The sequence below is a fragment of the Ylistrum balloti genome, unplaced genomic scaffold (genome assembly GCF_031769215.1).
Source record: "Ylistrum balloti isolate Yb309-2 unplaced genomic scaffold, AGI_CSIRO_Ybal_v1 Utg369752, whole genome shotgun sequence".
NCBI lineage: Eukaryota > Metazoa > Mollusca > Bivalvia > Pectinida > Pectinidae > Ylistrum > Ylistrum balloti.
The window spans coordinates 421433-442487 of record NW_026781955.1 but is presented as its reverse complement, the minus strand read 5'-3'; the positions used below and the strand labels follow the sequence as shown (position 1 = coordinate 442487).

Below are 21055 nucleotides of genomic sequence, written 5' to 3'. Positions count from 1 at the left end.
TCAGGCAGGTGGTCCATGATCTCTTTGTCTTCGGAGTATTGCAGTCAAACATATCAACTCGTAAATATAGTCCTTATTTTCCGAGTCTAAATTATTTGTTGTGAAACACGTTTATATTTCCGTGTCATTTTACATAAGAGTGATCAGAACTCGGTTCATATGATATTTTATACAGGTTCGTATTCATCTATACCCTGTATTACTTCGTAGGTTACCATGACGACAGCTTATAGTACACAGTGAGACATCATCCTACGCCATCCGTCATTATCCAGTATGGGATGTGGTGGTTCTAAGGACACAGATGACTCCGCGCAAAAACGTAGGACTGGGACAAACCAGGTAGGTCCGCAAAGTATACATTGAATGTTAAAAATGTTGTTCTGAATTTTTATTTCCGAGTTTGTTCCATGATTGTGGTGATATAATATTTCTAACGATTTATTCATTTGCTTTGAATAAAACATTCTAAACCAAGATGAAGTTTGCAGAATTACTGCCTGTAATTTTAAAAGTATATGTAGATATAACTTCCAATTCAGTCGAACCTCGTTATCTCGAACTTGGTGGGACCATGGGAAAACTTCCAGATAACCGAGTATTCGATTTAAGTGAGTTCGAATGTTTTGTTTAAAGTTTGGCAGAGACTGACGAATTGCTTCAAATTAAACGGGGCCTTTGAATTATACGAGTTCGAGATAACGGAGTTCGACTGTATATGAATAACATGTATTAACCATCATGTAACGTTATTGACCAAATTACTACAGCCTTCCGAGGACAACGTGTCAATAGTTGAAAACCAAAATGAGGAAACTAGTTACATAAATCACAATACTGATGACATCTCATCGAAACGGGTAAGGTGGAATCAGGTGTTCACGTGAAATTCTGGTGTGGGTATGTGTGTCTTGAATATAATCTATATCCAGATCTATCTACAAAGCGCATGTCATTTCTGTACATAAAAATGAAACCTACTTTGTACTATGAGCTTTCCCCCTTGCCTACCCAAGAAAACATCTATGCTTATCAAAGACTGTGTATGTAGAAATGGACAAGTTTCTGTAAACAGAGATACGATTTTCCAGCAACAGCAGAACTAAAAATCTACCAAGGAAGATGTTTATAAATGCATGAACCTGTTTCTACCCATCCATTATCAATTTGTCAAACTTCATATAAGTGCATGTTCCTCGTCTTTCCTTTAATCTCCTATCATCTTTCCTTTACCAATAGCGGTTTTATCTCATTTCGTTTATTAACATTTACCCTTCCTTCCCTCGTCCTACTTTACTTTACTTACCGTTCCCGTGGTGGGGGTTTCCAGGTGTTACCGGAAGTACAATTATCTGTATAGTGTTATCGATCCCATTCCCTCTGTGCTGTTCTTTTCAAGTCTTACTGAAAGACAAATTCGTTTTGAATTAGTGTTCCGTTTGGTTAAACAATGTGTATTCTCAGTACCTTGAAAACAACACATCCGCAAAAAATACTTTATGTACAGTAAGTAGTATACGTAGTTTCCCCACACAACGTAATGTTGATATGGTTGCACTGTGTACGTGGTCGTCAGAACAATGCTTGCTTATGTTTTTTTAGTATTAGAAAATACTGATTTTAATAGACTCTCTTCTCATTTTCATCATGTGACTATTGTTAAATGTAATTGTAAGTCTTATTTTGGGAGAAGTCACTGACAAATTGGCAAAACTTATTGACTAATCCCTTTGAAATTTTATATACTAATAAAATATGTTTAAACTAACTACCCAATTTGTGTAGTTTCCACTGCATCACAATGTGTCGTGTTAAAATGGTACGATCTGTACCCTCAAACTGAGTAAGTTATGATATGGCGAAGAAGCCACCTTAATATAAAAATGTGTCACACAAAGTTTTTACTCTGAGCTTCAAATGGTCCCAGCCTGTTTCGGAAATCTTTATGATTGAAATGATGTTTCTAAAAAGAATACAATTCTGAAATATTCGATGAATGTTAAAGAGGTGAGGTGACGGATAGTGTCCTCGTTGTCCAAGCTTCACTGAATACTCCCGGAATATAAAATATTTGGAACCCATGAGATGTTTCATTGTACCAAGTGAAAAGAACAATTTGCAGGATCTCCCAGCTAAACTTGAACTTCTTTGAGATAATTGTAGTTGTATTAATTTTAGAAAATAAATCATTCCTACTGACATTTCAGTCACAAAGAGGCTATGAATACGTTAATGAAATATCACATAAAGAGTGCTTAAGAAATTAAACTGATTTCCGGTGTTGACAATTTTTATGAAAACTTCAAATTAATACGGCATCATTTCATCAGTAATAGTGTAAATGAATATTTGATGTAGATATTCGTGTTACTATAATAATTGTGTGACTCTAGACATCAGTTTCGCTCAGTATCGATATATTTTGTCTGACTATGGGTTCGTGAGACGTTCTCTAACACAATACTGATTATACTATCCGGAGCCATCCAGGCAGGTTTGTATTAGTTTACTGTCACGTGCAAGCGTATCGGAAATTTATAGAATGCAGTAGAATGTGTGTTAGATAATCTGCACATCTTTATATAAATATATTTATGATGTATCGCCATCTTTATCGAAATTTCTTGATTTATTTATATTATAAACCACCTTGAGATACACCGCCCAGGTACGTATACCGCATTGGTTTGGGAGAATTTCTTCTGCCCCGAAATATCCATTTAGTTCACATAATTTATCACTGACGAGTCTCAGAAGGAGAGACAAGCTGTTTGAAGCAGTTTAATCCATCATTTGGCTCTACGATATGGTTTTCAAATTGTGCTATACATTTGCCTGTCTTTTCAATCTATGACGAAGCTGTTGTCCCTTAGCAACCGGAACAACAAAACGCATAATTCGAAGATAGGATAAAAAATGGAATTACAATGCTATCCTACAACCTTGATTTTGATATATAACATAACTATTTGGAAAGCAACATCGATTCTATTTTTAAGATTTTGTCAGAAAAGATTTGCATCCAATTCCATCTATGTTTTGTAAGCTTATTCATGTCTGTTGTCATCATAAATTGTAAACAAACTGTTCTTCTGCATTTCTGTAATTTTTGGATATCATAATGACTAAACGAAGATGCAGAAATATGTAATGTCTATAAAATATTTATAAGTTTTTTTTTATTCTTATACTGGTTCTGGTGTTACAGAAGCGGTCTGTGAATAGCACCAGCAACAGTAAGGGAAGTAACCGGACTTCCGGTACAGGCAGGGGCGGACAATCCAACAACACACACAAGAGCAATGGCAGACGTCAGGCCCCGCCCAAGCGTGACAAAAGCAACCGGCAATCAGTCAACGAGAAAGGTTACAAGGTTTGTATGTGTATCAAAGCACTTTCAAGTTAAATAAGACATTGTTATCACTTTAGACTGCTTTTGACCGACGAAAATGGTACCTGCAAGATATCGACATGATGAGAAGAACTTTCTAGAAAATATCACTAAGAGATACATGTTACAGATACATATGAAGAAGTATACAGTAAAACGTGTAACGAAAACCGCCAATTCTGGTTTGGTCTATTTCCTGAGGAAACACAAAAGGTAAAAAGCCGTTTAATTACATCTAAACGAAATGAAAATAATATTGCAATTGTATTTTTTGGAAATCAACTAAGACGCATATGTCGTATGACGGATGGCAACTGACAATACAAAATGTATCCACCTCGCGACAGATTGGCTCGGTCAGTGTCAGGAGGGTTTTTTAAGAAAATCGCTTTGAAATCCATTACGCATGGATGACTTGATTTTCGGATAAACGAAAATGCGATAAAGAACTTACACCATGGATTATGAAGTCATAGCAAAGCGAAAATGTAGTGAGTTTATTCAGTTTGTAAATACAGTTGTGGTAACGCACAAAAACATACATCGCACGCATCGTCCGCACGCACGCAACAAAAAATAACTGTACACGGGTATGTACGTGACAGGTTCGGATATGTAACCTGTATCGGCTCCCGTAACAAACCCGACACTTAAACTTTACGTGAGTAAACGTTTACAAAAAGTTAGAGAAACGTGAGTAACACAGAAGTAATGGAAGTAAGTAAGATAATTTAGAGGATTCATTGCCAAGACGAAAAGAGATGTCCTTTTACTGTTTACATACATATATATGTATATAGGATCCGTCGCTGTACACAAAGACTAGTCACGTGTGGTACTTTGTAAATAAAACACTCGAAATAACGAGTGTACTACCATATAACTATTGTGTCTAACCTACATATATAGATGATTGGCAAAATGAGGAAATAAGTTTAGCTGTGCTCTCATATATTTAGAAGATAAATTTATCCTAATCCATACTTATCTATAATATTAATTTCTAAATTTATATCAACCAAGATAGAATCACACATCTGTTCGATAGAACCGCACAACGTGCGCACAGATGTGCGATAGCCAATTCGTCTAGTTTTCCTGTCGTGCATATATCGTGTGCACATCGTGCAGACATCGTGCTCATATCTGCAGTAAACAGCGTAGTGTATATATATCAAATAACTGTGTATCGTATCGATTCCCCCCAGAAACGCATCAGAGAACAGCTTTGGCAAGCCACAGATGGTAAGGATGAGATAGAGCTTGAGAACGCCATTACAGCATTTGAGAAGAACAAGTTGGAAGATAATGGAGACTTAACGGATGCCAAAGAGAAACTCTCCTACCTCTTGTTAAGAAAAGGTCAGTAAAGATGTATAAACGATTCAACTTAATACCCTCGAAACTGCGTTATTGTGAAAGTTCGCGACTTGACTCTCAGGAAAGGTCAGGGCAGGATCCCGTTTGTCTGATTTTCGTACGTCACTGCTTTCATCCAGTAACTTACCGGTAATACATTATTTTTTCTTTTTCATTGTCAGTTGAATGACATATGTTAGAGACTCTTTAATTGAAATGACTTTCTATCGAGGTTCTTTAGGAGCTTCCATCCAAATGAAATGAAACAGTCTTAGAATTTTGCATGCTACTGAGCCTCTTTAAAGTCGTGTAAATCTGTTCACAATGTTTATAACATTCAAACTCTAAAGCTATTTTTTGAAGACGTATGACTCAAATGATGTAATGAAACGATGACGTCAACGAAAACAGGGTGGTCAGGTTGCGCGGTACACCTTTCGCCTAGGCGTCCGGGGTTCGATTCCCGGAACGAACGTGATAAAGGTGTGGGGTCACATGCTCTACCATGTGGTAATCGGTTTTCCTTCCACACTAAGACCCCTTGCGCGCTTCAATCCGGGCCGACAAGAGTGATTAATATAAGTTGGAAAAACTTTTTTTCGCAATTGTTGTAATAGAAAACAAAAATTCAAATGGAAACAGCATAAATCATCAGCCAATCAAATTTACGTTAGGTCATATTATATCTGTATAGTGATAAACAATATGTTTTAGGTGTTATTACACAAATAACAGGTTATATAATGTTTTATAATATAACGGTATACAGAGATACGGGATGCTATCCTGAGGCGTCACCCTGGAGTACTAGACAAGGCCATACAAAATGTAGAGGAATCTCCGTATCAGTCCAATTTACAACACTACTTAGAGAGGGCCCGTGAACTAAGGCAGCACCTGACGGAGCTGGACACGTACCGTCACGACATCCTAGAGATGGACCAGTCGACCATCTCGGAGATTCGCTCCTACCACCATCCACCAGACGGCGTTCATGAGACCATGATGTCAACCTACCTTATATTGGGATACGAGGAGGACAAACTAACGGTAAAGAATATGATTTTGCCCCCAAGATCAAGTAGCAACATATAAGACAGGTTATTTATTTAATCTTCATTATGGTTTCCAACAATAGCTGGGAAAATGACGAAATAAAAATGACCAAGATTCTTCAGACAACATTCACTGATCAATTTTTATGAAAACGGTCAGAAAAAGATAGTTACTTTTCAAACAAAGATAATATTCATGCCTTTAAATGTAGTTTGTATTTAATTTGATTTATTTCTACAGGAATGGGCAGATGTTCAGTGTCTACTCGGTCGGTACGGGAAAGACAGCCTGATGCGAGAAGTGAAAAACGCCGACACGGTCAATATGACGGATCAAACTGCATCACGCGTGGATGAACTACAGTCCAAATTTACACCAGACAAAATCCGTGCCGTCAGTTGCGGAGCAGCAACCTTCTATGTCTGGGTGAGTGTTACTCATGTCTATATTTCTGGTTTACCATTACCGGCTTTATGGTCAGTAGCCTCTAACCCTACAGTTATTATTTTTTTTTTTTACATTTTTGTAATTCCTTGCAACTTAGTTTTTTTAAATTTGTTTGTTTGACACTTGACACTTTCCCAGAAAATTCTGATTCCATGCATAATTCTGTGATTTTTTTCTGTTTGTTCTCTTTCTTGAATTCAATGATACAGACATCTTGACTTAAAGCACGGTATACGTAGTTAGCATGGTATCTTCGCAGAGTTGTCGTTCTTTATACGGCACGACAACTCAAGATTAGTAATATTCCTTCACCGTTTGTATTTTATCATTATGTGTATAACAAATATGAATGACATCAATTCAATCTACATTCCGAAGTTGATTTCAAACACAAAACGCAAATATACAACAATAACAAAACAAATGCGTTCTGACATTTTCTCTACATTTCAGAATGACAATATGTGTGAAAAATTCTCCAAAGATAACGCTGGCGGTAAGCAATCTACAGCATCAAACGAGGCACCGACCACTCCTGCTAGTACGAAAGGACGGAAGAAGAACAAAGGCTAGCTCTGAATTTAAGTTAACTTCCGTTTGTCGATCCAGACGAAAGAAGCGACATTTTCTATAGGGTCACCAACTTAGATCTATATTTAAAACCGTGGTAGGATTTAGCATTTTACAATTTGTAGGCGGATAACTCCGATCGCTCAAATTTCTACCATCTTCATAAGCTGAACATTTCCTCGATGTGCTCAATTTTCTAGCGATGTCTTGCTACGAAATCTGACAGTGAAAATGCAGATATTTTCCTGTGACTGAGAGTCAGCAGAGGTACGCTGAACAGACGTTGAAATAAGTATGCTGATTGGAGGAAAGCAATCGCTGTGATGAAATCTGTGATATAAGTTGTACTGTGTATCTTCGTTAATCATTTTCTCATATTAAATTATTTGTTTTGTAGTCGAACATTTTACTTAAAACTCTGGCATCAATATTTAATATCGTTGTATGTTTCCATATCAGAATGAAAACAAAGTCCATGTCTACAGTATACACATCGTCATCACCATCGTAATTATCCCTGTTTAAACCAACTGCCGGAGATACATGATCGTGTGAAAGACGGTAAATGGTACAGGCATGACTGAAACGTAAAATCGATTGAACAATCATGTTTTTGGTGATTAACATTGGGTGTAAAATCGGAAGGAAAAATAACTCATTTATTAAATTTATGGATTTTTATCATATTTTATATTTGCTTGTTGCAAAAATCAACTAGTTTTCTCGCCTGTGATTAAAAGTGGCGGAAGCGAAACTAAGGTTTAAGATTTCCGGCGGCAGTGACGTCATCGGCGGCGACAACATTTTACTGTAAAGTTGTGTGTTTAGATCCGTTGCTTAGAAAGCACAGGTCCAACGAAACAAAACAAAACATAGTTGGCAATTTTACATATACACTGTTTTCAAAACATCTTCCCGATTTTACGGTCCAGCGACTCTGAAATCTAGAGAAGCAGGGCTTCAAACTTTTATTTCAATTTTTCATAAGTAGTACGGACATCAAGACCTATCTAATAGATAACACGATTTTTTTTCTTTTTGGGACAATATCTTCGTAAAAAAATTGATCATTGCTAAAAAGTCTGTATGGTTTATTTCATTCACTAAACATTTCGTTTATACTGTAGTTATATTGAAACAAGTTATGTAAAATATTAGATGATTTTTTGTTTCCGTCCTGGGGAGGAGTAAATATTTTTGATAAATTGTCGCATTTCAGATTTACAATACACCAATAAAAATATCTAAACATGACAACCACATGTCTATGGTGTTTACATATCAATAATAAAAATTAACATGGAAATTTGGTATTGGGGAGAGGGCGTAAACCATATTTTGCATTTTGCTTAAAATTACCATACCAAATAAAGCGAGATAAGCGAGACATGCACTGTGTACTGCATATTTTAGCCGATTCTACTCGCATGCGAAGGGAGACAACTAGAAACTAGCAAATCAACCAAACACTCCACTAGCCACACGTAAAACTATATAATTCCAATGTCAAATCCAATAACTTGTCATATTTCACGTTGCAAAATTTTATTTCTTAATAATTTTCACATTAATTCTCATTGAAAATATTGCTAAAATGTATTGTCCTTAGCACATAACACATCAATTTTTCGGAAACCTGTTCGAATTGACAGGAGGTTGAATCTACATATATTCGCGTTTGACATCGGTGTTATAGGTAGGTAAACCCCGTGTATGTCATTCCACACTTCGAATATTAAGCCTCTAAATTGATATTTTATGTCCTAAGTTTCATAACTTTAAAAGATGATTCTATTTCTTTATTTGCCACAAGTTTCCAAACGGCAAATAAAAAAGATAAAAAATTAGCTGATCAAACAGAATTTCACCAATGAAATATTGTTTGAGATAATGAAAATTCAGTGTAGCCATGCTGTTTCAAATATCTGTTTCAAAACAAGACGGAAATTCAATCTTATACATTTAAATGTCTTAGCGTTGCTGAGCAAACACATGTATTGTTTTCCAAAGATATATCTTGAAACTTTATGATATCAAGCTCCGCGTCAGAGTGTTTACTCTGTTTGTTTGTGGCAGATTTCCTTGTAATAGCAGATGGCTACCTCGCTGAACAACATACGAGAGGCCCGTTACGTGCCATCCAGAGCAATTCGGGCAGGGCGACTTGCCTATGGACACGGTCACGGGTAGGTAGCGTCGAACGGAAGATCAAAAAGGCTGAAATATTATATGAAAGTAAACAAGGAAACGCTACGTCCCTTCAGACGATAAACATACATTGCATTGAGTTTACATGTTAAATTTATCAAAATCAGACTGAAATTTTGAAAGTATCAAAAGGTTTCTCGAAACTTCTTCGATAGTGTTAGTACGACCAAAGTCTGTTACAAGAATTTTTACGCAAAAAAAAAGTATTCCGCCATAAAACATGAATGGTTGTCGGGTTTGTTACTATCACTTAAAATAGGAACAAGAGAAAAATGACAAGGAAAAAGAGTTTTGTCTTTTAATACTTACTCGCAGCATTTAACATCCCTTACAATTACCACTGGAAACAATGCTAGATATCATCACTACATCATATTTCATGTAATATCCGAAACAAAGTCGTTCTTTATCTATAATCACTGATCGTAGGGATCGAGATAGAAAAGAAATGACGTAAGTCGACCTTACGGGATGATTGGTATAATATAGTAAACGATATGTGTAATTATGTGAACAGTGCTCAGTTGGTGAAAACACTTTGTCTCAATCAATACTTATAAATAGATTCATGTCGCACGAGATATACACGTATAGTTCAGTTTATGGACGATTCCATTGTGTACTTACGTGTATGAGCACGCACACATATATATACATCCGCAAATTTTGTCATTTTAACTGCGATAACTGTTTTGGATTTGAAGTTCTATATCTTCAATAAAATCAAAATATGAAAGCCAAAAGACAAAACTATCACCAAGTTTTATCATTTCTGTTTCCTACCTTGACAATTAATTCCATCCTTACCCCATTTCTTATGTGATGGATTCGCCCACGGTTGTAGAAAACTTTAACGTAGCAAGTCTTACCACTTGATCTATGCGAAACAAGCCAACCTGACATCGACATGTCGTCTCCCAAGGAACGCTCCTCTCCTTCAATAGAATCACATCTCCTCAAGAATCTCAGCACCGTTCCAGCATGTAGGGCCATTCTGGGGTACTATGATACCATCAAGACATCCAACAGATTTCTGGACATGGGGCTGACCTACGTGGAGACGGGCGTGTGCACGGTCGTGGGTAACGTAACGAAACATTCCTGGGCGGGTAAGTCGCGCGTGATGGATACCCAATAGGAAGACTTCGTTTTGCAACCCACACCCAACCTATTTTATCACTTTTTTCAAATTTAGAATGAGATACTCGTGTGCCCTAAAATGATTCCTTTCATGGGCGCTCTAGAAATAATAAACATACATATGACATAAACATAGGTAGACTGTAAACGTTTAAGGCATGTTTCACTTGTTCAGGTGGGTTGGGGTGTTAGAGTGCAACAAGCAGAACTGACAATCCATAATCTAGGCCCTGTGTATTTTTCCTTTGAATTTGACGATCATTAGTGACAGTTAAGTTAGCCTTATAAACAATTGTCACTTGTTTCAAAATAAGCTTTTTGCCGCATTTTTTACGTCATCTGACCGAAAGGTCGTTCGGGAGGACCACTCGCTGTCATACGTCGTCAATCGAACGGAAACTGTTGACATATTGAAAGTTAACCCACGATAGAATAGCGGCCAAATTTGAAAAAAAAATCTTTATTGAAGGTTTATCAGTAGATTGCACTCGATATGTGAACTGTCTTGTGTGTGAATCTGAGCATACAGCTTCTTATTTGTTTGTTATTCTACACTTTTTATCTTTTGTATGAAATGACTTTTTAAATTTTTGGCTGGTAACTGTTTCTACTGCCTTGGTGCTGTGCTCCAGAAGGATGATAATGTAGATTTATAATATAATTATATACTACAGGACAAATAGGGAGATAATTCATTTAAATAAAGTATTGCTTAACAGTCATGCACATGTACTACCGTATGATATATTTTAGCTGATGTTATAAACCAGCATATCGACAATGATGTCGACGCTTTCGATGGAGACCGACAGCACAATATATTGTTTGTATGAGACAGACATAGCGACGGTATGGAGACTGACAGTATATCTTAGGTATGGAGATGAAAGTATATCGATGGTATGAACGGACGGTATGGAGACAGAAGTACATCATCGGTATGAACGGACGGTATGGAGACAGAATTATATTGACAGTGTATGGACGGACGGAATGGGGATATACGGTACATTGACGGTATGATGACGGACGGTATGGACGGACGGTATGGAGACAGAAGTATATTGACAGTGTATGGACGGACGGAATGGAGATATATGGTACATTGACGGTATGATGACGGACGGTATGGACGGACGGTATGGAGACAGAAGTATATTGACAGTGTATGGACGGACGGAATGGAGATATACGGTACATTAACGGTATGATAACGGACGGTATGGACGGACGGTATGGAGACAGAAGTATATTAACAGTGTATGGACGGACGGAATGGGGATATACGGTACATTGATGGTATGATGACGGAAAGAATGGACGGACGGTATGGAGACAGAAGTATATTGACAGTGTATGGACGGACGGAATGGGGATATACGGTACATTGACGGTATGATGACGGACAGTATGGAGAGACTCGGTACATTGACGGTACGGAGAGACCTGGTACATTGACGGTATGGAGAGACTCGGTATATTGACGGTATGGAGAGACTCGGTATATTGACAGTATGGAGAGACCCGGTACATTGACAGTATGGAGAGACTCGGTACATTGACGGTATGGAGAGACTCGGTACATTGACGGTATGGAGAGACCCGGTATATTGACGGTATGGAGAGACCCGGTATATTGACGGTATGGAGAGACCCGGTATATTGACGGTATGGAGAGACCCGGTATATTGACGGTATGGAGAGACCCGGTACATTGACGGTATGGAGAGACCCGGTACATTGACGGTATGGAGAGACTCGGTACATTGACGGTATGGAGAGACCCGGTACATTGACGGTATGGAGAGACCCGGTACATTGACGGTATGGAGAGACCCGGTACATTGACGGTATGGAGAGACCCGGTATATTGACGGTATGGAGAGACCCGGTATATTGACGGTATGGAGAGACCCGGTACATTGACAGTATGGAGAGACTCGGTACATTGACGGTATGGAGAGACCCGGTATATTGACGGTATGGAGAGACCCGGTATATTGACGGTATGGAGAGACCCGGTATATTGACGGTATGGAGAGACTCGGTACATTGACGGTATGGAGAGACTCGGTACATTGACGCTATGGAGAGACTCGGTACGTTGACGGTATGGAGAGACCCGGTACGTTGACGGTATGGAGAGACCCGGTACATTGACGGTATGGAGAGACCCGGTATATTGACGGTATGGAGAGACCCGGTATATTGACGGTATGGAGAGACTCGGTACATTGACGGTATGGAGAGACCCGGTATATTGACGGTATGGAGAGACCCGGTACATTGACGGTATAAGGACGGACAGTAAATCGACGGTAGGGAGAGGGGTAGTTTTCGATAGTATGGAGAATCTTTGATATGAAATCATGATGTTGTGATGACACTGATAATACTATAGTAGTTTATATTAGGAATTGGGGGCTTGGTTAGAAAAGTTATTTTTATTTGTTCAAGAGGTGACCCGATATTATAGTCAGATCAAAATGACCATTTTGGCCGGTCTCCCTTGTTTTGGTTAGCTATCCACTGCTCTTAAAAACCCGGGAGATAACTCGTGTCTGATCTTTTGTTTATAATTATATGTTAAAATCGACTATGTGCACGGTTATATCACTCTTGTATATCTATATACTCTGACGTCACCAGGTTCCACTTTAGACGAGTACGCTGGGTACGGAATAGAGAAACTCAAGGTCCAGTTTCCAATTCTGGAAAAACCACCGAAAAAAGTGAGTTTACTATATACGTCATTATTTCATTAATACTTTTATCTTTAGTAATTTTAATGATACCGACCCACGGCGAAATTGTGGAATATCCAGAGATGAAATTATTTAACATTTTCTTTGCCATTCGACATAGAATACTGTTTTTCTGTTCTTTTTTATTTTTGAAAAAGTGCACTCCCCCTCCTCATCTATCTTTGGTCATATATTTTGACCAATTTTCATTTTCTTCGGTCACCCGTAAAAGTTTCAACATTTAAGGCTCTACATATAAAATCACTGAAGAGTCCTAAAAAGACGAAAGGGTCGGAAGATGTAGTTTGATTCGTTATTTGTTCTATTGTATCCAATTCTAAATTTGTATTGAAAGGCATTATTCATTGTGTGTCCTTTGTACGTTATTGAAAAGCTGATGACAAAGACGAAGCGTAAGACCATGAAGAGAGTAAAGATAGGTGCTGCCAGTGTGTTTGACAGTCGAATAGGAAAGATGTTCACGTCTGGCCTCAAAGCCGCCCTCAGTGTTTCCGAGAATTTTCTAAATGGACTTCAACCGCACGGACGCAAGACACCAAGGAAACAGGACGAACGGAAGGATGGGCTTGACCGGACGGAAAAAAGAGCAGACGAGAAAAATGTGACGACGGTGTCGAGTAAAGAGCAACAGACAGAAATCAGTGGATCAGATTTAATCCAACAGAAAATGGTTGGTATTTGTCTCTGCGTCCCAACAGTAAAAATGATAACTTTATACAAAGCAACAGATGACAGCTCTAACTGTAGACAACACAGGAGTGATTATTTATCTTGTTTTTAATATTCTTCACATTTTTAATTAGACATTTAAAAACATTGTATCTAAACAAATGTTTCAAGTGTCTTAATTTGACCGACAGGAGGCCACGGTGGAGGTTGGACCCGTGTCAAAACTCCAGATACTTCTGATGGAGATAGTGTTGTTTCCACTGGAGCTGACGGTAAGGACGACATGCTTTCTACAGTGGTTCCCATTAGTATACAGATAAGAAAATGGTAGAATTAATTTGGTTTGGATCTTATTATTTATATATCTGTTGGCCAAGTTCAGTGAAATGGTACAGTTATTCTCGAAGGAATATCAGACCTTATTTACATATAACCCAAATACAAAAATCTTAGTTTTTTTTCGTGTTTTAATAAAGTGACCCATACATGATTAGTTTTAAAATCAATTCAAAACTAGGTTCTAGTATGACTCAAACCAGCGGAATAATTATTTAAATGTTTGAAAGTCAAGAGAGCTGGCAGACGACTCCTAATAATTTGGTAAATTCATCGCAAATCGCCGTGCTCATTTAATTTGATGTTTAGTTGGTTAACCCAGTTCAATGACACGCTGTTTGCTGGTCCGTTGGTCACGGGGTACGGTCAAAGACCTGGGCCCAAGTAGGGCACACGTCAAAATGAAATAGTGGAGTCTGGCTTTTAATTTGTGACAATTGGTGACGCTTCACGTTTCTTGTCAAAAATTACGTTGAATTAGGTGCAAAACCACTTTATAAAATATAAAGGACTGTGGGTGTTTCCGGAAAAATTCGGGGATTTTTTTGCGTGGGCATGCGTTGGAAAATAATTCATGTCACTGCTTTCCCAGTCATTACTTTTGGAAACCTTACGGCTAATAAAATATTATATATTTCTTTTTTATTGAAATAAAGTGCGTTTATTGTATGATTTTACAGTGATAATTTGTTTGCATGTAAAATTAGGCAACATGACCGATTGTGAAGTCATTCAATGTTCATAAATAACGTCACACTTTCTGTCTACGTCACACGTACGACAAGTGTGAAGGCAATGGACCTTCGAGAAGGACAGAGAAAACATGTTTTCAACAATTACAAGGTAATAGATAGTCTGTGACTTGACAGTTTTTTCTAAACTATCTAGTGAACAAAAAAAAACAAAAACAAAAACAAAAACAAAACAAAAATCACACAAAATAAAAAACAAAATAGAATAAATGAATGAGTAAATTTGGTTTTAGGTAGAGCTTTTGAGAATTGTCCATGATCTCATACCTGGTTCCACGAAGACGGCGCCTAGCCGGAGGTCTGCTCGGAAAGCTAAGACCACTAGCATATCTCCTGAGAAAAAGATGGAGATCGAATCAAGACGAAAGGTAGTTACATGTTTATGATTGGCTGTCAATCACTCTTCGTCCGTCATCCACATGTCCGTCCGTACAGCAATATACTTATTGAACTTCTATTTCAATGGGTCTTTTCTTCATATTTCCTACTTAATGTAGGTTTCATTGATTGGTAATTTCCACATTCAGTTTTAAGTCGGATTAGAAAAGCAAAATGGCCGACACTACCATTGGCTTCTTGGTTTTATACATTAAAATATATTTTAAAGGTATGAAAGAAATTAATGGAATATCATCCTTAATTGAGTGTTGAATATGGAAGTCTTTTTGGAGGAAAATGCCGATAGTTAGCCATTTTGTATAACAAAATAGATATTTAGTTTCTTTTGTTCATTTTTGTTATTTCACATGTTCTTTCAATGTATCATTAAGGTCAAATAGATAAAATCATAGGAGAAAAAGATATACAGTAGAACGAACCAACTAAGATCAAAGTATTGGAAAAAGATTCAGATAAATCTTTAGAAGTTGATATTAATGGGGAATATTTTTGAAAAATGTAATTCGCTAAAATAGATGCTATGCTGTCCATTTGGTTACGTAGGTATCCCCTAGAAAGCGGATTAATTCGTCGTTGCTGGGAAACCTGAAGAAAGTGACGTGCAAGATGTTAGGTTTCGACATATCGACTAAAAAACAGAGTGATATCAGGGATTTCATCAAGTGTAGCAAACACCGTAAGTATGTTCACCTTCAATAGTTTATGCTGTGGTCGGTATCAATTGTATTGATTTAAATGAAATTGCTTTGTTGTGTAAGATTTGAAACACAGAAAATGTTGAAAACTTGGAAAAAAACTGGGGCTAAATTAATTCCTTGATTTTAACCTTTCTGACGGGTTTGAGACCCAATTGATTTTAAAAAAGTTTCGATAAATATATTAATTTGCAGGGGGACTAAACATTGATCCCGCGGTAGACGGAGATGACACAGAGAAGAAAAGAAAACATGACGACATGTCTGACGGGTCGGTGTCAACGGATGAGGATTTGATGTACATGGACTTGGACGACTACGAATCCGACGAAGATCCGGATTACGAGGTAGTCGATAGATCCGGATTACATGGTAGTCGATAGATCCGGATTACGAGGTAGTCGATAGATCCGGATTACATGGTAGTCGATAGATCCGGATTACGAGGTAGTAGATAGATTCTGATTACGAGGTAGTCTATAGATCCGGATGACAAGGTAGTCGACAGATCAAATGACGAGGTAGTCAATTAATCCGTATTTCGAGCCAGTCGATAGATCCGGATTACAAGGTAGTATATAGATCCGTATGACGGGTAGTCGACAGATCAAATGACGAGGTAGTCGATCAATCCGTATTTCGAGCCAGTCGGTAGATCCGGATTACAAGGTAGTCGATAGATCCGGATTACAAGGTAGTCGATAGATCCGGATTACAAGGTAGTCTATATATCCAGATTATAAGGTAGTCGATAGATCCAGATTATAAGGTAGTCTAGATCCGGATTACAAGGTAGTCGATAGATCCAGATTAGGAGGCAATTGATAGATCCGGATTACAAGGTAGTCAATAGATTCGGATTAAGGGGGTAGTTGATAGATCCGGATTCCGAGGTAGTCGAAAGATCCGAATTACAAGGTAGTAGATAGATTCGGATTACGAGGTAGACGATAGATTCGGATTACCAGGCAGTCAATAGATCCGGATTATAAGGTAGTCTATAGATCCGGATTACGAGGTAGTTGATAGATTCGGATTACGAGGTAGACGATAGATTCGGATTACCAGGTAGTCAATAGATCCGGATTACGAGGTAGTTCATAGATCCGGATTACGGAATAGTCGATACACGCCCTACCTAAGGTTGCATTTTCTCATCTACACTTAGTCCTACTAAATCGCCTCGCAAATCTCTCCATTTCTTCGCATTTGTTTACTTGTTTGCAAATTGTTTCGCGTGAATGTATACATTTGTTAGGGAGAATGACAGACGTACAGAATTATGATATTGATAATAACTGAATTACAGCATATTGAGTTGTGTTTCAGCCGACAGACAGCAGCCTTAGCGACGTTAGTATAGACTCTGAAGAAGGAGTGAGCGAGGGAGAATTGGAGACGGAGAAAATGGCTGGCGAAATGTATCAGTTGAAGGAAAAGGTGAGAAAATTAGTCACACAAATCCTACTTGTGGTCTGAAAATGACAAATACGTTCGACTGTATAGGTTTACTTCAAACTGACAAAGAATTATCAAGTAATTTAGCAAACTGTTAATGTATGATAATGGTTTTAATTCTGCCTTATATGTGCTATGTACACTGTCACAAACTACATTATCACTTCAAATCATATACATCGTTTCGTTATCAGAACACTCATATTCCTATCCAACCTGTTTGGGAAAACACATAATTGTTGGTGTCATCTCTTTACAGACTACAAAATTGCAACTTCCTTCAATTTTCAGTAAAGTTTATTTCGACCTTTAGGAATAATGATCAAGGTCATATATTCACATGATCACCGACATGTTTTGTAGGAGCGTGTTGACCATTAGGTTATTCAACATTTATGATAGCCATGCATATTTTATGACACTGCATTCTGTGTTATAGGATGGACAATATCCATTGAAACCGGATGACAAGACACCAGCGGAACCCAAAACCGACCAGAAAGCAACCAAACAAGAAGACAAACCACCACTTCCATCTAAACCCGATATCAAAATTGACCCAAAGATACAAGCATCGCCAAAACCAGACCAAAAGTCCCAAAATTCAGCCAAGCTAGATTCCAAGACATCAAAGTCCCCCAGCAAGGACCAGAAAACACTTACAACCGGGCCGCTTGTAGAGGATAAAAACAAAAATGTGTGTAAACAACCTCCAAAAGGGACGGCAACTAACCCCTCATCCGTCCCTGCGAAATAACTGATACAGAGGCAAACATTCATGTGCTCATTCTGACTTGTACATCATAAAGGAAAGACCGTCTATTATGTTTGAAGGCTGTCCACCAAATGTAGCATGTAGAACACACCAAGTCACTATCAGATCTATACATATTTCATAAATATTTATATTTTTTGTTAATAATTGGCGATATTTGACTAAATAAACACAGATCAAGTGTAGTTATTGTTTTGTGTTGATAATTAAATACTTTTTCGTTCCTCCTGTCTAGACTACAAAACAGAACTACAAATTACAGCTTCTATACAAGTCAGACCGTAAAATTGACACTAACATACCATCCTGTCTTTGTTCTGTGCAGACCGTTCACAAGCTGCTTTATACCAAGTATAAAAAGAAGCATTCCTTTCTTTTGTCGGACCGTCTACCAAGCTGTTTATACTAAATATAAAAAGGGATGTTTCTGTCTTTTGTCTGTTGAGACCCGTCCATCAAGTTGTTTATACCAAGTATAAAAAGGAACATTCCTTTCTTTTCTCTGTGGAGACCGTCCATCAGGTTATATATTCACATGATCTCAGACATGTTTTGTAGAAGCGTGTTGACCATTAGGTTCAAATCACGATCTCTATTATTATTCAACATTTATGATAGCCATGCATATTTTATGACACTGCATTCTGTGTTATAGGATGGACAATATCCATTGAAACCGGATGACAAGACACCAGCGGAACCCAAAACCGACCAGAAAGTAACCAAACAAGAAGACAAACCACCACTTCCATCTAAACCCGATATCAAAATTGACCCAAAGATACAAGCATCGCCAAAACCAGACCAAAGGTCCCAAAATTCAGCCAAGCTAGATTCCAAGATATCAAAGTCCCCCAGAAAGGACCAGAAAACACTTACAACCGGGCCGCTTGTAGAGGATAAAAACAAAAATGTGTGTAAACAACCTCCAAAAGGGACGGCAACTAACCCCTCAACAGTCCCTGCGAAATAACTGATACAGAGGCAAACATTCATGTGCTCATTCTGACTTGTACATCATAAAGGAAAGACCGTCTATTATGTTTGAAGGCTGTCCACCAAATGTAGCATGTAGAACACACCAAGTCACTATCAGATCTATACATATTTCATAAATATTTATATTTTTGTTAATAATTGGCGATATTTGACTAAATAAACACAGATCAAGTGTAGTTATTGTTTTACTTTTTCGTTCCTCCTGTCTAGACTACCAAACAGGACAACAAATCACAGCTTCTATACAAGTCAGACCCTAAAATTGACACTATCATACCATCCTACTCGAAAACGAGCCGTGACCCCAAAATTTAACCGAACTTGATTCCAAAACGCTAAAGTTCCTTAATAAAGACCAGAAGATGCTGACAAGAATGTCCATGTATTAAAAGACCCAACAACACTCGCCCTCGCGCACACACGCGCACGCACACGCACACACACACACACACACACACACACAAGATGGCGTGGTTGTGTTGTCCACTCAGTGTTTATACGAAGCATGAAGTATAAAACAGACTGTCAATTCCAGACTTGTACGGTGCAAACGGGACAATACTCTATGTGGTTGTGGAGACTGTCCAATCAGTTGTTTATACGAAGCATGAAGTATAAACGGATTCTTTCTTTTGTCTGTGCAGACTCTCCACCAAGCTGTTTATACTCAGTATAAAAAGGAACATTCCTTTCTTTTGTCGGTGGAGACCGTCCATCAAGCTGTTTATACCGAGTATAAAAGGGACAATCCTGTCTTTGGTCTGTGCAGACCCGTCTACCAAGCTGTTTATACTCAGTATAAAAGGGACAATCCTGTCTTTGGTCTGTGCAGATCCGTCCACCAAGCTGTTTATACCGAGTATAAAAGGGACAATCCTGTCTTTGGTCTGTGCAGACCCGTCTACCAAGCTGTTTATACTCAGTATAAAAGGGACAATCCTGTCTTTGGTCTGTGCAGATCCGTCCACCAAGCTGTTTATACCGAGTATAAAAGGGACAATCCTGTCTTTTTGGTCTGTGCAGACCCGACTCTCCACCAAGCTGTTTATACTCAGTATAAAAGGGACAATCCTGTCTTTGGTCTGTGCAGATCCGTCCACCAAGCTGTTTATACTCAGTATAAATAGGAACTTTCCTTTTGTTTGTGTTGACTCTCCACCAAGCTGTTTATACTCAGTATAAATAGGAACTTTCCTTTTGTTTGTGCTGACTCTCCACCAAGCTGTTTATACTCAGTATAAATAGGAACTTTCCTTTTGTTTGTGCTGACTCTCCACCAAGCTGTTTATACTCAGTATAAATAGGAACTTTCCTTTTGTTTGTGCTGACTCTCCACCAAGCTGTTTATACTCAGTATAAATAGGAACTTTCCTTTTGTTTGTGCTGACTCTCCACCAAGCTGTTTATACTCGGTATAAATAGGAACTTTCCTTTTGTTTGTGCTGACTCTCCACCAAGCTGTTTATACTCGGTATAAATAGGAACTTTCCTTTTGTTTGTGCTGACTCTCCACCAAGCTGTTTATACTCGGTATAAATAGGAACTTTCCTTTTGTTTGTGCTGACTCTCCACCAAGCTGTTTATACTCGGTATAAATAGGAACTTTCCTTTTGTTTGTGCTGACTCTCCACCAAGCTGTTTATACTCGGTATAAATAGGAACTTTCCTTTTGTTTGTGCTGACTCTCCACCAAGCTGTTTATACTCGGTATAAATAGGAACTTTCCTTTTGTTTGTGCTGACTCTCCACCAAGCTGTTTATACTCGGTATAAATAGGAACTTTCCTTTTGTTTGTGCTGACTCTCCACCAAGCTGTTTATACTCAGTATAAATAGGAACTTTCCTTTTGTTTGTGCTTACTGGTAAGGTTTGTACATATTTTATAGAGATCAATTTATCTCTGGTCACGTGCAGTGATTACTTTGTGTTGATTCCTGAAATACAGATACATAACTTTCTTGCTAAACAAAACTGCTAAAACGTTGGCCACCACACAGGAAAACAAAGACCGTGTTCCATGATGATTTGTCAGATTT

General features: G+C 38.0%; 2 protein-coding genes across 2 annotated transcripts; both read left to right on the top strand.

Moving 5' to 3' along the window:
* Nucleotides 1–276: 276 nt before the first annotated feature.
* Nucleotides 277–6826, top strand: LOC132543342 (uncharacterized). Its single transcript, XM_060206833.1, has 7 exons — nt 277–342; nt 771–860; nt 3209–3373; nt 4600–4753; nt 5520–5800; nt 6047–6232; nt 6707–6826. The coding sequence occupies exons 1-7, from the start codon at nt 277–279 to the stop codon at nt 6824–6826; spliced, it is 1062 nt and encodes a 353-aa protein (XP_060062816.1).
* Nucleotides 6827–9938: 3112 nt separating this feature from the next.
* Nucleotides 9939–18993, top strand: LOC132543304 (uncharacterized). The gene is made up of 10 exons (XM_060206793.1): nt 9939–10140; nt 12821–12903; nt 13310–13606; nt 13797–13877; nt 14927–15061; nt 15636–15768; nt 15983–16134; nt 17117–17227; nt 17685–17969; nt 18676–18993. Exons 1-10 carry the CDS (start codon nt 9939–9941, stop codon nt 18991–18993), a joined length of 1797 nt encoding a protein of 598 aa, XP_060062776.1.
* The last annotated feature ends 2062 nt before the right edge of the window (nt 18994–21055 follow it).

Coding starts and splice junctions, on each gene's coding strand:
- LOC132543342 (XM_060206833.1), top strand. CDS start 277: ATGGGATGTGGTGGTTCTAAGGACACAGATGACTCCGCGCAAAAACGT. Junction 4,754..5,519: donor CTACCTCTTGTTAAGAAAAG/GTCAGTAAAGAT, acceptor AACGGTATACAG/AGATACGGGATGCTATCCTG. Junction 5,801..6,046: donor ACGAGGAGGACAAACTAACG/GTAAAGAATATG, acceptor TTATTTCTACAG/GAATGGGCAGATGTTCAGTG.
- LOC132543304 (XM_060206793.1), top strand. CDS start 9,939: ATGTCGTCTCCCAAGGAACGCTCCTCTCCTTCAATAGAATCACATCTC. Junction 13,878..14,926: donor TGTTTCCACTGGAGCTGACG/GTAAGGACGACA, acceptor ATTTGGTTTTAG/GTAGAGCTTTTGAGAATTGT. Junction 16,135..17,116: donor ACGAAGATCCGGATTACGAG/GTAGTCGATAGA, acceptor GTTGTGTTTCAG/CCGACAGACAGCAGCCTTAG.